Source organism: Carassius carassius, chromosome 9, assembly GCF_963082965.1.
Source record: "Carassius carassius chromosome 9, fCarCar2.1, whole genome shotgun sequence".
Lineage (NCBI taxonomy): Eukaryota > Metazoa > Chordata > Actinopteri > Cypriniformes > Cyprinidae > Carassius > Carassius carassius.
In genome coordinates this window covers 20,759,061-20,775,921 of record NC_081763.1, presented here as the reverse complement: position 1 = coordinate 20,775,921, position 16,861 = coordinate 20,759,061, and the positions used below count along the sequence as shown (strand labels likewise).

Here is a 16,861-nt window from a genome sequence, read left to right as displayed (position 1 = left end):
CAAACACATAAAATTAAAATGCTTTGTTATAAGACTACTCTAATCATTTAGCACAATGAAACAAATCAAAGTATCGTGCATACTATTACCATTTAATGAAAATAATTTTACCAATTAAAGGAAGGAAGGAAGAAAGAGAGAATATAAGGAAGAGAGATGAGCAATTATTGAAAACGAGAACGATTTAAAGAGAAGAAACAGGAATAATCTCCATGGAATCTAATCACTCATGCAGTGTAACCTCCAAACAACCCACAGATCCTGGCTCAGTCCTCGAACTGCTCTAATGATATCAGTTTGACCCAGCAGCATTTGGCTACAGTGACAACAGCAGCTTTCAGTCCAGCGTGTGTGCTCAGTCTACAGTCAGTGGTGACAGAGGCCCAAGTAAATCTTTCTTCATAAACAGAGCTATCCTGATTACTGATATAGAATATTATAGAACCACACGATAGGTTGTGTGCATGTGTGTGTGTAGAATCCAGTTAAAATCCAGCAGTGTTTTTTACTTTTAACTGATCCAGGATCAGAGGACAGCCAATGCCAGGCACACAGATCTGTGCTCTGATTTATTTAAATTCACTGTACAAGTGCTAAAGGCCCTCTTCAGACAAGACTAGTTTATTTAGTCTAGTTGGTTCAATTTGTGTTTGACAGACATATAATTTTGTTCCTGTCTGAAGTGACCATATTTTCTACACACATGCATACAAATACATACACTAAATCTAAAAAAAAATGTATACAGTATAGTACACAGATAATATATTCACAAATGTCTGCAGAAAACTGATAAGGTGCCAATTTTGAAATTATTATTATTATTATTTTTGTTTTTTGAATAACAGTTGGTGGTTCAAGTACAGCTGGCACCTCATCTTACAGAATCAAAATAAAATCACTGACTGCTCAGAACAGCTGTATTTAATATTGTATTCCTTCCCTATTATAATAATCTATATATAATCTACAGAGATCCCAATCCAGTCTGAATTAGTACATAAAATCACAATGCCACCTTCACTAAATGGTCAATTAAAAGAATATCACTGACCAAATATTACAATAACTACTACTCAAATGACTGAGGGATCATGGGAGATATGATTTTAGTCACAGTTTTACTTCAGAGTATCTGAATCAAATGCTTCCTTTTTTATGAAATTGATGCTGTGATTAAATAATCACAAGTGGAAGCTAAAACTGAAACTACAACAGTTTGAATCCACCAAAGGGAAGTTCAGTTGACTTTGATACATCACTTTTTTGCATGCTGACCCAAGAACAATTCTATTTAATGGGGTATAATCTCAAGAAGCAATGATATTTGGGACAGTGTATCCACAAGAGTGACAGAGAGAAATAGTGAGAAAAAGAGAGATACAGTGCTTCATAAGTAGTCATGTATTGAGGCTACCCATCTCCTGTTGCCTAGCAACTGCAGCAAGCAGTTAAATGGTCCTATGGGTTAAATGGGTTTGAGGAGCACTGCAGCACTTTTACTGAAGCCTTCTTAAAGGTCTTTACTTCACCAATCATCATCAGCACCGTCTACACACCCTACCTACTGTCATTCAAGCCAGTACATGTTGAACATAATGTATGATTATGCATAAATAGAGTACAATATGAATCAGTGCGACACTATGAATCAAAAGCGAGACATTTCTTGTTCCATCCCCATTTAGCAGAAGTATAAACAGCTAATCATAGATTGACAGAAACCTGAAGCATTTCAAAAGTTGTTCCTATTTAAGGCAGTTCTGGCATTTTGGTATCAGCTGAACTGAACAAGAACATTCAGGTCAGATGTAGCGACTGAATTTATTTATTTATTTATTTATTAATAATTTATTTATTCCCAGAGTTTGGTATTTTGAAGCTTAAGAAAAAGCAAGATCTAAAAAAAAAAAAAAAAAAGCAAAGAAAATGCAGCTCACATCATGTGTTAAATACATGAAAGCTTTAAATTTACTTCACATTTAACTTCAATCATAACTTTCTCCTTTCAGTCCAAAACTTGGCTGAGTCAGTGGAAAGCATATGCATATTCCAATGTGTTTTACAGCAGAAGACCAATTAAATTGCTGGCCAGAGGGAATTCACTGCATTAACATCGATCAGGCTCATACAATAGCATCAATACCCAGTAGGGTCAATACTGAAAAAACTTCAGCCATGGTTCCACTGGGCTGTCTAAAAAAGGGGTCTGCCCTGACCCTCACGTCTTTCTGTGCACTTCCAGAAAACAGAACCTGATGACCAGCTCAAGTGGTTTGTAAAACATCTCAAATTATGAATGAAGTCATTGAGATAAAGTTTCCGGTAGTGACTGTTCATTCTTTACCAACTCTGTTTCATTTATGATTAAATCATACAGAGCGAGTAAAGTTTCAAAAGTTTGGTGACGTAAGATTTCATTATGTTTTTGGAATAAGTATTGTGAAATATTATTACAATTTAAAATAACTGTTTTCTATTTTAATGCAATTTAAAATGTAATTTATTCCTGTGGTGTTAAAGCTGAATTTTCAGCATCATTACTCCAGTCTTCGATGTTACGTGATCCTTCAGAAATCATTCTAATATACTGATTTGCGGTTTAAGAAATATTTATTATCATTATCAGTGTTGATAATTAAACTTTGTGCTTAATATTTCTTTTCAGGATTATTTGATGAATAAAAAGTTCAAATGAATATAATTTCTATAATTATACATAATGAATTTGATTACCTTTCTAAATGTCTTTAAAATGTATTTTATATATATATATATATATATATATATATATATATATATATATATATATTTATATTATCTTACAAACCCCAAACTTTTGACCTGCATCACATAAAAATATACTGTCAGGTAAAGCAGGCTAATTGTATACCTCACTGCTTTTTTTGATATATTTTTTTTAACATTCAACCAGAGTATCCTGTCTGTGTCAACTCAGGTAAGGCCAGTAGCTGTGCTTAAAAAGAGCCCTTGTGTCCTAACATACTTGCATTTCAATTAAAAGTGTGACTGATAGCCTGGGGAAGCTTTTAACCTAGCTGGCCCACTCTGAGATTGCCCATTTTTTAATATGCGACTGACAGTGATCCCAGCGGTGAACCTGACTTCACTGTAATACCTAAACACCTGCAGATTCGCCCCTCAGTCTGCCTCTCTCACTTCACCCTGTGCAGCTCAGCAGCACTGATTCGGCCTCCACTCACAGCTGGACCATCTGTGAATATTTCAGTCTGAAGCTAAAAATGATCTTAAAGAGACACTTCACCCCAAAACTAAATTCTGTCAGAGCCCTAGTTCTCCAATCTCATTCATGTTTCTGAACATTTCTTCATCCTGTAAGCGGGTTTAGTGTGCTACATTTCTGATACTTCTCATGTCAACAATCATTTGAGAAGGTCTGTTCTAGGGATGCACAATATATCTGTAGCTTATGGGTAATAGGCCATATTGAATTTAATGCAGAGGCAGAGATAGACAGTCCTTACAATCCTACATACAGTATAAAGCTGTAACTATACAGTTTTCAGCTGAACACTTGTATAGTTAAACTAGGGTACAGTCCATTAGATAGACTACGCTTCTACCCCTAACAAAATCATTTTCTTTCCTGTTTAAAGTTTATTGGCAGATATTAGAGATTGTATAGATCCATATAGGTCCATATTGGACATTTAATTGCTCTAGTTTACTTACTCTAGTTTTACATTTACTAATCTAATCTTACTCCTAATCTAATGGTCACTTTAAATCTTTAAAAACACTGATTATTTAATAACACTAGTAAATCTTTAGCATAGCTTAAATTTATTTATTTATTTTCATAATTAACATTATTATGTGATGTTAACTGAACTCGCTTGTAGCAATTGGATTTATTTTTTATATTTTAGACAAAATAGTATAAACTTTTATTATCAGCCATGACTTAATGGAATATTTATTGTAATATAATATCAGCATATTTTACTATTAGTGTGTGTTAGTCTGTTCCTTACACAAGCTACAGGTATTTTTATAGTTATATAGCAGTTAGGGCTGGGGAAAACGATTATTTTTTAAACGATTAATCTAGCGATTATTTTTTCGATGCATCGATTAATCTAACGATTAATTTTTCAGACCGATTTGATTTCGATTATCTCCCCATTAATTGACTACTAACAATTTATACATGTTGATTTACATATCTGAATGAAAAAAAACATAAATTCCTTAACATTGCAATATATGTTTATTGCTCTTAAAATTACAAAATAAAAGACTGACTAAGAATGCATTACTTTGCACTTGTATAGAGATAGCATTCAATAAAACCTTGAAACCTTGAAAACACATAGCTTACTGAAACAAGCTTACTGAACACATAGGGCCTAGCTTACTGAAAAAAGAAGTTCTTTCAGATGAAAACAACAACAACTTGATGTCTAGTATTCGATAAAAAAGGTCACCCCAAAAATACTTGTTTAGAGCAATTGAAAGAATACAGTATGTAAATGTAAACTTGAGGGCTTTAAGCTAACACAGAGAGTGCTTTTACAAAAAAAAAAAAAAATTAACAGTGGGAGCCAGCAGCCTGTCATGGAGAAAAAAAATCTCAGAATGCTCCACGTGAAACTTTGGCGTTCCGCCCTTTTTCTATCGTGTCTAATGATTTTGGTTAATATGCACAAGGGAGGGAGAGAGCAAGAAGCGCTCGTGTAGTTTGAAGACAGTGAGTGCGCGAGCGCGCGTGAAACTTTGGTGTTTCGCCCTTTTTCTATCGTGTTTAATGATTTTGATTAATATGCACAAGGGAGGGAGAGAACAAGAAGCGCTCGTGTTGTTTGAAGACTGTGAGTGCGCGCGCAGCCGGGGCTCTCTCTCGTACGCACCCTGTCACTGTCACTCACCGATCAAATAAGGCTTTGACAGCCGCCAAAAAAAAAGATCAATGCAGAAAAACCCCTGGATTGGTTATATAACGTTGGACAGAATGTTGATCCGGCCATCGCGTATATTAAGCGCATATAAGGTAAACGTTTTGCAAACGTTTTTAGAGAAATAAAAACAGGTCGACGAATCGATGTGCATATTTTGCGTCGACGTATTTTTTGCGTCGACGTCATCGATGACCTCGACGCGTTGTCCCAGCCCTAATAGCAGTAATATAGCAGATGTATTGGCCAGTCCAATTAATCTCAGAATATTTAGCCAATTTTAGAATAAGCAGCATCACCCTGTAACCAGGACAAATTGACAGACTGTTAAGGGACAACACACGTTTTCTATTTTCAACTGCTTCAGTATATGTTTTGGCAATTTCATTTAAGTTTAGCAAATACTAAGGCTGTATATAGACTAAGACAGCTCATTCATATTACTATGAATGGGAGAAAGTGCTATGTACAATATAACAGAAGTCCCGCCTCCTAAATAAAAGAGCCAAACTGGAAATGGTATTGCATCACTACCTAGGCTCTGTTTCCAATAAAAACAGACTGCATAATATGCGACTTGGCAGGGGCAACCTGAAATACATGCTTTTTAACGCCATTGAACATGAGAAATAACAATTATGAAACAGTTCATGTCAGATTTTGTTGTCAGAGTTGGTCTTTCATGCCTGAAATAGCTGTCAGGAGGCGTTGCAAATATGACCACCAAGTGAAATTACCTCCCTTGAAAAGGATTTTGGTTTCCTTTATTTGATAATATTGCCACTCTGCTTTTTAGATAATGTCATGACTCACAAGGCATTAAAAAAACCCAACAGATGACAGAATTATTATTTTAGGGTGAACTACGTAGACTACTGGAAAGAAGAAATGCCCAGTCTAAAAGCATGGCAGAACTACTTAGTATGTGGAAGTTGTCAGCAAGGATGATATTTGGACAGCGCAGCTCGGGGTGTTTTTTTCTGGAGAAAGGGCTGCACTCTTGTGTTCTCTGTACTGACAGCACTCTCAGACTGTGGTCTTTGAATCATTGTCAGTCATCATGATAACGCTGAGACCCAAACACAGGGATACAAGGAGGAATTTGACATGTTGATAGATTTGTGACAGGATCCCGCACTCAAAGAACTAGCACAGTTAAGTGGAGGCCTAGGTTGTTGACATACATGGCAGGTAAATGTTGATCTCAGATTTACAGATCCCCTTGAATTTCTCTTAAGTTCTCACAGATGTGGGCGACCAAGATGGAAAAAACAGAGACTGTTTACATAAAAACAGATGATGAACTAAAGTAGTCTTAACACCGCTCCTACTATGATGTTGTCACATCTATATAAAGCAGAGTGAGTTTCTTCTGCCCATTTAAACGATGTTAACTTTCAGTTGAATTCAGCATAACATAAAAATCTCACTGAATAAGAGGCTAGAAGAAACTGCTAAAATAAGACCAAGAGCAATTAACATACAACGTATAAATAAAAAAAGAATCTTAGTACAAAATAAAAATAAAATTCACTAGCAATACGCCAGGATTGCTGGTCCAAGTCAAAAGAGTCATTACGAAATTCTCAGCTATGCCACAGGCCCCTTCTTAATTCAATTCTATGGGATACTTCCACCCTTTTATAGTCCACTGGGTAAAAAATATAAGTTGGATGGCTTAGAAAAGTTACAGCACACCTCTCCTCAACAAGCCACATGATTTGAAGTATCATTTAGTTGCCTTAGCAAGCCATGGCCTAATGGTTAGAGTCAGACTTGTAACCTAAAGGTCACTGGTTCAAGTCTGGGCAGGGATTGCAGGTGGGAGTAAATTACTAGTGTTCACTTCCACCCTCAATACCACGACTGAGGTGAGACCCTTTGGCAAGGCACCGAACCCCCCTGCTCCCTGGGCACCAGTACTACTCACTTAAAGGGACTGTAAGTAGGAATTACTCCCATGTAGTGGTGAAATTGTATTTTGCATTCAAACTAATTTTGCTCTCCAGCGCATCGCTTTTTCAAATGCGCGTTGCATCTACGGTAGGCGATATGTACCAAAAAGCTTTGACAGGATGTCTTCTAATAGCACTTTGTTTTGGCGACGATGTTTTCTTCTCCTGTGGCGCGGCATATGTATGGTTCATAATAAGAATGCAATCCAGACTTTTAAACTTGCTGGTGCAGTTTCAAGCGCCTCTCACTGCTCTGCACCTGCGTTTCTGGGTCTGACCGAAAATGCGTTGTGGAAACGCGTTGGCTTAGTACTTTTTGTCCCTCTGTGCTATTATAGTTTTGCAAGATGGCGGAACTACATGGAAGCCTCCGTCGACCTACCCGTCCCATGTATATAAAGATAATAAATTCTTCATTTACGAGGATTAGTTTAAACATTGGCATAGGTATTTGTACACCATTGAGGGCATATTTATGAATAAAAATATTGATTTTAGATAATAAAATACCTAAAAAGTTACTTATTGTCCCTTTAAATGCAGAGCACAAATTCAGAGTATGGGACATGATACTTGGCTAAACGTCACTTTCTCTTAGCAAGCACCATTAAACACTATGAGTCCTTGAAGTGTCTATCTAACTGCAGCTCACTGATGGAGTGAGATCTCTCTTGTTATTGCCCATTTAAAAGTAAGGCCAACTAAAACAAGATGGTCCCCACAGGACCTCCAGCCAGCCAGTTTCAGATGCTCAGCTGGTGGCTGCCTCTCCTGTCTTCCTAACCCTCTTTCCAACTTCCAACAGACGCTTCAACCGGCAGACACACATCAAATTCAGTGCTGGCTATCATCAAAAAAAGAGCACCTGAACTGCCGGCTCGTGGGGTGAAGGTCAAAACTCTTCCAAAAGCCATCTCATTTAGCTTGAGTATTTTCAGGCCATCGACACTGAAAACTGACAATGGCATAAATATTGAAAAGACTGAAGGTTTAATTTAGGGGATAGAGTGAATAAGGTCCAGCAGAATAGAATATCAAGCCTCATGCATCTTGTCTTTGGGGTCACTGGAGCCACAAAGGTCAGACATGTTTATTCTAAACAAAAGGATCCTGTTCTGCAGTAAACAATCTTGAAGTGTCAATAGAGCAGGAACCCCTCCCTCGGGTGGCTTGGAAAACACCGCCATGATCTAATCTTGTTGAAAGCACTGGGAGAGGCTAACAGCATTCAGGACTAAATTGAGTTTCAACTGTACTTGCTTAACATGGAGGCCCTTTTACAGGCAGTTGAACGTCCTTATTGCATTATTTCACATATTCTCTTCCTGCAATGTGGCTCTCGGCAGACCTTTTTATTAGGTCTCAAAAGCTGAGCAGATGGCCCTTGTCGGGCTCTTCTATCCATGTGTAATTGGCTCTCAACATTCATTAGCTGGTTGAAACATCACCAATAACCCATTGACTATTCAGATCAAACTTTTAACACAAATGGATTTCAAACGAAATTAGATCACTGCTACAATAAGACTTCTGGGGAATATTATTATTTTTTTATTTCTATTTATATGATAGGTAAAAATTGATAGCCCGAATGAACTGTAAGTCGCTTTGGATAAAATCGTCTGCTAAATGCATACATTTAAATGTAATTTTAATTTAAATTTAATTTCTATTTGAGTTGATGATAAAAGAACACATTGTGATAGTGGCAGAGGCTAGAAAAATTGACTTGTATCTACTAACAGATATGAATTTCAATTAGTCCTTTGCTGTAATTTATTATCTTCCAATCAGGGACCCAGCAAAGACGGAGTTGATTCTCAAAATGCAGGTGTGTGTCCTAAAAATTGAAGAGAGTCAGTTTGGTTATTGAATGTGGTTGTAAGTCCAGTGTGTAACCAAAATATGTGTGAACAGAAGCATATTAAGCATTCTTAAGCAGGACTCATGTAGTGAAACTAAAAAGCTCAGAATAATGTTTTCGGGTAAAAATTAAAACATTTTTAAAATAGTTAGGAAACATCTCATTAAGAAACCACAACTAGATCCTAGTAAACTGGAAAAATAATAAACGCTTTTCAAATCTTCTTATGTCTAAAATTTTATAAAAAGTTCTTTAGTCTTTCCTGAAAAAAATCTATGAACAATTTCAGTCATGTTTCAGGCATCATCATTGCACAGAAACTGCACTTGTTAAAATTACAAATGACCTGCTTCATGCATCAGTCCATGGCTGCATCTCATTACTAGTTTTACTTGATCTTTGTGCTGTGTTCGACAATATAGATCACTATAGATCATGACATACATCGTTCGATTACAAAACTATACGGGCATTTAAGGGTAGATCCTAAGATAACTTAGATCCTACTTGTCAGACTGTTACCACTTTGTTTACTTAAACGTGGAATCATGTCAACTAATGCCAGTAAAGTTTGGAGTGCCACAAGGAGCTGTCTTAGGCCCGCTGCTATTTTCAATATACATGTTGCCCCTTTATTGTCAGAAAATTTGGGGTTAGTTTCCATTGTTATGCTGATGATACTCAACTATACATTTCAACAAAAACAGATGAAACTTCTAACTTATCTAAGCTAAAAAGAGTGTGTTAAAAATGTAAAAGATTGTATGACCATTAATTTGAATAATAATTTCTCCTATTAAATTCGGATAAGACTGAGATATTATATATTTGACCAAAAACAGTATACAGAATCTTTTAGATTACAATTTGCCTACAGACAGATGTACCGTTACTTGATCTATGGTTAAAAACTTGGATGTTATATTGGACAGCAACTTTTGAAAAAAAAATTCACGTTACAAAAACAGCATTCTTCCATCTTAGAAACATTGTCCAGCTACTGAACATGGTACCTGTTTCTGATGCAGAAAAGCTAGTTCATTCATTCATGACCTCAACACTGGACTATTGTAATGCATGCACTGCTAAGTGGTTGTCCTGCATCTTCAATAAACAAGCTACAGGTAGTCCAAAATGCAGCTGCTAGAGTCCTTACCAGGTCAAGAAAATATGATAATATTACCCCAGTTTGTAACAATCTCTACACTGGCTACATATTAATTTCTGTATCAGTTACAAAATATTAATACTTATAAGGCCATAAATGGTTTAGCTCCTGCATGCCTAACCAGTCTTCTATCACGCTACAATCCATCACACTCCTTAAGGTCTCAAAACTCTGGACTTTTGGTAGTATCCAGGATAGCAAAGTCCACTAAAGGAGGTAGAGCTTTTTCGCATTTGTCTCCCAAACTCTGATCGCAACATATAATCATTGCTGTTAATTAGTGCTGCCCAAAAAAAAATTAGAATTTCGAAAATTTGTCCAACTTGTCCAACAATGTTTTTGCATTAGAATGTGGATTTTTATTTAAATTGGACGAATATTCGAAATTCTAATTTCACAATTTTAGGTGTGCATTTAACATTCCGTGTTCTGTTCCGTCTCGTCTCACGCACAACCGCGTCCACACAACTTTCAAAGGCGGACGAGCTCGACACGCAGTACCACTTCGGTTTCATCATTCACCTCACGTATGCGCACTTGAAATAAATGACAATGCGGACAGTGTGCAGATGGCCACAGTATACTTGATATTGTATACTAGTGGTGCACGAAATGCGATGACGATGTAAGTGCCATTGCATTATAAGGTTTTTGTTAGCCTATCCAGTTGAAGCCACTAGAAAAAAAGAGAACATCAATGTGGAGAAGATCTTGTTTAAATCAAAACTGAAACCAAGCCGTTCACACAAAATGCATATTTCGCACATTTTCTAGAGGGACACGTTGGACTCGCGTCTCGCACAAGAGAGCCACATGTTTAGAAAGCCATGTAAAATTAATGTAAGTTCAACTTTTTAAAAAAATATCTCGAGACTTTATGGTGGGTTTTTGTTCCCCATCCCACTGCATATCAAGTTTTTAAATAAAACAATTTATTCTGTGTGACTGGCTTTCCGCTCTTTGTATTTAACTATGCATGCATACATGACGCTGTTTTGTTTATAGTTGTTTAAGCAACTTAATTCATTGTAATTGGTTTATAAACATTATTTTAAATATTAGGTATTTTTTCCCCACAGTCATGTTTTCTTATGCGTTGAATAAATGTGCATTAGTAATATTTTGCTCGATGCGCCATCTTGTGGCCTCAGGAGAGAAGCCAAAAGCTTTTCTTCACCCTAACTGAAACTATGCATTTTAAATTTGAATATAATTCGAATTTTGATAATATTTAAGTACAAAATTCAAATTTGTTTTTCAGCTATTTTGACAGCCCTACTGTTAATATTGTTCAACGTTTGTTTGAATACGTCATTAACTAACTGCATGATTTTTACTATACATTTCTGCCATTTGGGCATCACATTGACAAACTGATAAACTACTCCTAAATGTAACATAGAAACTTTTCTGTGAAGCTGCTTTGCAATGACTTGTTTGATGAAAATCACTGTACAAATAAACGTGAATTGCACTGAAAAATTCTTATGAATCCTTATCCAGAAAAACAATCCACCAGGAGTCATGAGGCCTCTGAATATTGTTAAGAATATAAAATATCTGAACGATTAAATACACAAATATAGTTTGAATATTCAAATAGTGCTGTGGACATTGAATATTTGGAGGATTAAATAGGTCACAAATCACTTCTGCAAGTGTACAACATTGTGGTAAATTGCACTGGTTTCTACACGACTAATGCAATTTCAGTGGGACTATTTACATTACACTTTTAAATTATGAATTATTATTATTCAATTTTTTTATTGACACTTGACTTAGTTTTATTCTGAAATCTATTCTGACTAAAATCAAACTTTAAAAAAGTGCATGTAAATGTACTTAATGGGATCACACAGAGGGCAATTGGAGATGTCTGCCTCTCACACTTTTCTCCTGAAGGAAAACAACAGTCTCTAATGTGCATCCTCTTGAGTCTCAGAAAAGATCTCAGTGTTTCAAATTGTACTGAGAATTGCTACGATATCAAAGTCTGCAATTAAAGGTCAAGCATTTTAATAAGAAAAAAACATATCTCATCAAATTTTTCCAAAACTTAAAATATGCTATCTACATTGATTGTATATAGCTGTATTCTTACTGATTGTCAACAATTTTCTAATTTGTCTCATATAGTTGATATTTCAATTGTAAATTACTAAAAACTAACTGTTCTTAGAAACCTCACAGCAATAAAATCTTATTCGTGGCTGATACACACAGCTTCACTCATCTCTACAGTAGAGCACAGCAGTGCCTTGTGTCGCCATTGATCATTTATATTTTTCCCCTCAAAATGAGGCTACGGTCTAAAACATGCCATTCCAAAGCTGCTAAAATGGAGCAAACACATAAATTATTCTCGCAAGAACAGGGTGATGACGTATATGAACTGATGCCATGTTCTTTAATGATTGAGGTTCTTCTATGCGTTTTCATAAACTACTGATCTCCCTGAACACCCACACATACCCCTCCCCCAACTTATTTAAGCACTGCTTCATGGAACACTTATGCTATTTATAGAGGCTTTAAAGACCTACACCTTCAGATGTGGTTATGTTCTGGCTTTCCACGGAACATAGCGAGGTGTGAGACACCCCCTGCATCACAAATATATAAATGCAATCACAGTCTGCTTTGATTTCCAAAGGCATTTAGGCAGAAGGTGAGTGGTTGGAGACATACAAGTGAAATCATCAGGGTGATTTTGAAAGGTGTTAGGTGTACAAATAATGATAACTGCTGTTAAAGAGACTTTCTGTAAGTCTCTGTAAGTGATTATGATTGGTCAATCGCTAACACTATAGTATCATATCACTTATCACACATATCACTACTGTCTTTCTTCTCACATAAAAGTTTAAACCAAAAACCAATATTTTATATCAATTTACTTTTTTGGTTAAACAGACATTCAATCGCAGTAATGACTGACCGAGTGTACATTAATGATGACTTCAATCCTTCACTCTTAAATATTGTCATTCAACAAAAAATTCTAACACTTTTTGATTTCTCACTTCTTCTGCTGACCATGTTGCTCCCTTATCATTATGTACGCACTTCTTCGTCTGTCTGTTCCTCTCTTTCTCTTCCTAAGCTCCATCCAGATGTAGAACAATCTGCCAGCTCTTTCCTCTAACTTGTAATTTTGCAATTAAGACTGAGGAGGCAAAAGAGGCTCTCCTAAGCAGCTGGCTCACCATCAAGCTGACAGCAAGAGGAAATCCTCTTTTATTATTTACTCACAGTTTTCCACATGATTAAGCAAGAACCAGATCACAGCCTTGCCTGTATTCCATAGGAATATGTAAACCTTCCTCACGGTCTCTTTTCTTTTTTTGAATGCACGCAAAAATGGCCAGTGAGTGACCAGCTTGTTATTTGTGCTTAATAGCAGATGGAGTCACTTTTACATTAAAAAGTCATGAATGCAAAATAATTTATTATTTCCTTTGATGTAGGCTACGCAATGACATTTTTCATGGGTAAAATTAGAAAAGAAATCCCTGCAATTGGATGAAAATTTTGCCACAGAGATTTCGCAATATCCCCCCATTCAATCACAAAACCAGTCTTAAGTGTCAATTTTTCGAAATCTTTAAAAAAAATGTACTGAAAAACTTAAGTGTACTAAACCAATGTTTCATAATTAATGATAGAAGTTCTAAAATTTATTGTCTACAATAAATAAATTCCTCACTTTTCTAAATAAATATAGCTTTTCTACCATAACTTTACACAATTACAGGGTCGTCACATTTCACGCACTACTTTTAGACAGCCACAGCTGTTCAGGCTCATTCTCTATGAGCAAAAGTCTAGTTTTATTTAGGGCATTTTCAGACCCATAGATCTTTTACTATGTTCCAAAACAAGGAATTAAGTTACAATGTTGGTTCAGTTCTCTTTCACAAAAGAACATTTCAAAGTGTATCAAATATGTGTTTATGCAGGTCATGCTTTTCTCATTATGAATTATGATGCCGCTTGGTCCGCACAAATGAACACATCGGGAATCTCTAAATGATTGTTTTGGTGCAGATCTAAGTGCAACTGTCATATTCACATATGCCAAAACAAACTGAACAAAGGGGAAAAAAAAAATCAGACATCAGTTTCTGAAACAAACACCCCTACCAAGTTAGGTATGAAAGCTCCCTTAAAGGAACAGTTCACCCAAAGCTCTCTTCTATTCAACTAAAGTGAATGGGACTGCCAAGATTTAAAAAAAAAGACAAAAAATACCATAAACTTTTAGTGCAATATTCTTTCACAATACACACCAAAAGGAGGAGAAGAAACTGCACAAACTACAATAAACTAATCATGAACAAGATGTATAGTTCCTACACTGTTCTAACAGAGCTTCACTCTTCTAGGCATAATCTTCAGGAGGCACAGACAGCTTTGCTCTCCAGCAGAGAACCTCAGGTTTCAGCATGTCTGAGCATTGCCTTGAAGAAACATTAACTTTCTCCCTCAGCTCCTATTGGGTCCGGTATTCCAGATACAGTCAGGGCTGCTCTTGCAAATCAATAGAGGGTTTCAACCGGTTTAGAGAAGATGTGAATAGATAAAGAGCATGTCTGAAAGAAAAAAAAAACTGGGAACAGAGGGAGAGAGGAGAAAGATTGAGCAGTGGGTAAAGTCATCATACACTCAACTGTGCACCTGTAATTAGAACTAGAGCTGAAAACTGCGGTGAAAAATGAAAAGTGCAGCACCGCAGAGGCTGCCATTGACCTACCGTGACCTGTAATTGCAGTCACCTTAAAGAACATCCAGTGCCTTTAGTGCATAAGAGTGAAGCAGGAATTAAAATGACTTTTCCAGGGTAATTTAGCCTCATACAGTGAACAACACAGCTAGCCACAGGTCTACAGGTACAAATTGCAATGTTAGAAAATGTGCCAAAACTTCACACTTCCAATTCATACTGCCCGTGCAAGAGTTTGAAAAACGCTATCCGAATGGCCTCTTTGTATTTTCACCATGATTTCATATGAGAAATTCCTAACGTGTTCATACTCCAATGTGAAAGCTGTCATGCAGAAATTTGATAATTATACTCATGAGACAAATGGGAGGCATGAACATCTGCAATGAGGATATCACATGCTTCAAATCTGAACAAGTAAGCATGTAGAATCAGATTTATGTTGTGAAAATGATTAGAAAATCTAATTTAAATGAGATCTGTAGATATTGAAGATTGCCTAATAAGAATATCTGCAGGATCATATATTTTACCAGTGTTTAAATTTCTGGGTAATTAAACCTTCTGTTAAGTACTTTCCATTTTACTGTCAAGATGTTTTGTATAATACCATAATATCTACTCTATAAAAATTAAATATACTTGAGGCACCATTGTGAGATTCTCAAGAAAAATACACTGGTGGAAACCTCTAGAAAACTCAAGGCATCCTTCAGAATGGAACTTATAAGTTCATGCAAGACTCTAAACACTGTCAGGGTGTCCTACAGTAACACCATCACAACAAAAAAGCTCTGAGACATGTCAAATATACAATACTGATAGTCCTTGAAAAGGATTTACTGTTGCTGCAAGACATTTACAAATACAACCACAGTCACTTTACACTTTCCAAGATCTTTCAAAATCTTTAATGAATAAATTCCTACCTTGACACTGAAATCCTTGTTTCCCAAAACCCCTGAAAGAAAAAAAACAAGGGTTCATTGACAAAAATATGAAACCATAGTTTTTAAACATTTAGACTTGAACTACATCACTTTGTGGTTTGGCTGTTGCCTCATGTAGTATGACTCATTTCTTATTTCTTGTACTGTCTTATTCTCTTGTATTGTCTTGCAATACATTTTTCATTCATATTTTTACATTTAATTTTACTTTGTACTTTACATACTTTACTTTGGGAAATCAATGAAGCAGTGGCTCGAAACTAAGTGAGCTCCTACCAAAAGCATTTTGGCCATTCTAGGCTTGTTTAGAGTCAGCCGAGTCTACATATGATGCCCATAAATGAGTGCTGTCTAGATAGACAGCACATTAGGTCTTGATACAGTGCACTGTGCTACACACTTTGATCTCCAACAGTAACTATGGAAAGCTATTTTAACATTTATTCCTTAAATTAACTATCATCTGTTTTTATTTTACTATGCCTATTTTTTTGTATTATTCATTTATTAGACAAAAGTGTATTTTCCATTGCATTTTTACTAGAAAAGTTTCAAAGTTAATTAATAAGACATTTAAATTAACAGCAAAGGAGCAGTCCTGGCAAGTCATTACGTACAAGAATACATTTTAATACATATACTAGTGCCACATATAAGGATACTAGCATCTCTCTATTAATAAAAAGAAAATGTTATAGCAAAAGGGATATAAAGCGCCAGATTTGTTATTAGTAACTAATGAATGAGTTCTAAAAGTATCTGTTTAATATGTACACGCATTTCAATAAAAAGTTGCATATAAATTTGACGGCTACTAGTTACTACTGGATTATTTCCTAGCAATAAAAAAATAAGAACTAGCAACACAATAGTACTTAGTTTTAATGAATGAATGTTAAACCAGCCTGCCATACACTTCAGTAGGGAATTAACCTAGAGCGCACAAACTCTCTTACCAGATAAAGTCCGTGCAGTGGCTGCAGAAAGTAGGCTGCTTGAAGAAGCGAGCGATAAACTTGTGGTTCTTAACTTCGTGAACGTTTTTCTGTCTCAGGGCACCTTGTCGGGCGAAGCCCCTCATGGGTGCGCTGCTCTCCTCTCCATCGCTGTTCGATTGCTCTGCCATTCTCAACACGGGGAAAGTTTGCGCGAGCCTGTACACTGGAGTGAGTTGTGCGGAGTGCGAACATGTAATGCAAAGCTTCAGACTGCGATGAACTCTGGCGCGATGCTTTGCGTCCCTCCTTACGCACCGGTACAC

The 16,861-nt window shown here is 36.2% G+C and overlaps 1 protein-coding gene across 2 annotated transcripts in view; it reads right to left on the bottom strand.

The window, feature by feature from the left end:
* prkcbb (protein kinase C, beta b) overlaps positions 1-16,861 on the bottom strand; it is a 143,432-nt gene extending 126,571 nt beyond the window's left edge. Inside the window, exons 1-2 of one of the 2 annotated variants that reach the window (XM_059558362.1) lie at positions 16,557-16,861; positions 15,580-15,611 (exon numbers count right to left, since the gene is read on the bottom strand). In XM_059558362.1, the coding sequence (XP_059414345.1) occupies positions 15,580-15,611; positions 16,557-16,726 (202 nt within the window). In that variant the 5' untranslated portion in view covers positions 16,727-16,861. The remainder of the gene's footprint in view (positions 1-15,579; positions 15,612-16,556) is intronic. The other variant, XM_059558361.1, reaches the window with a different exon arrangement.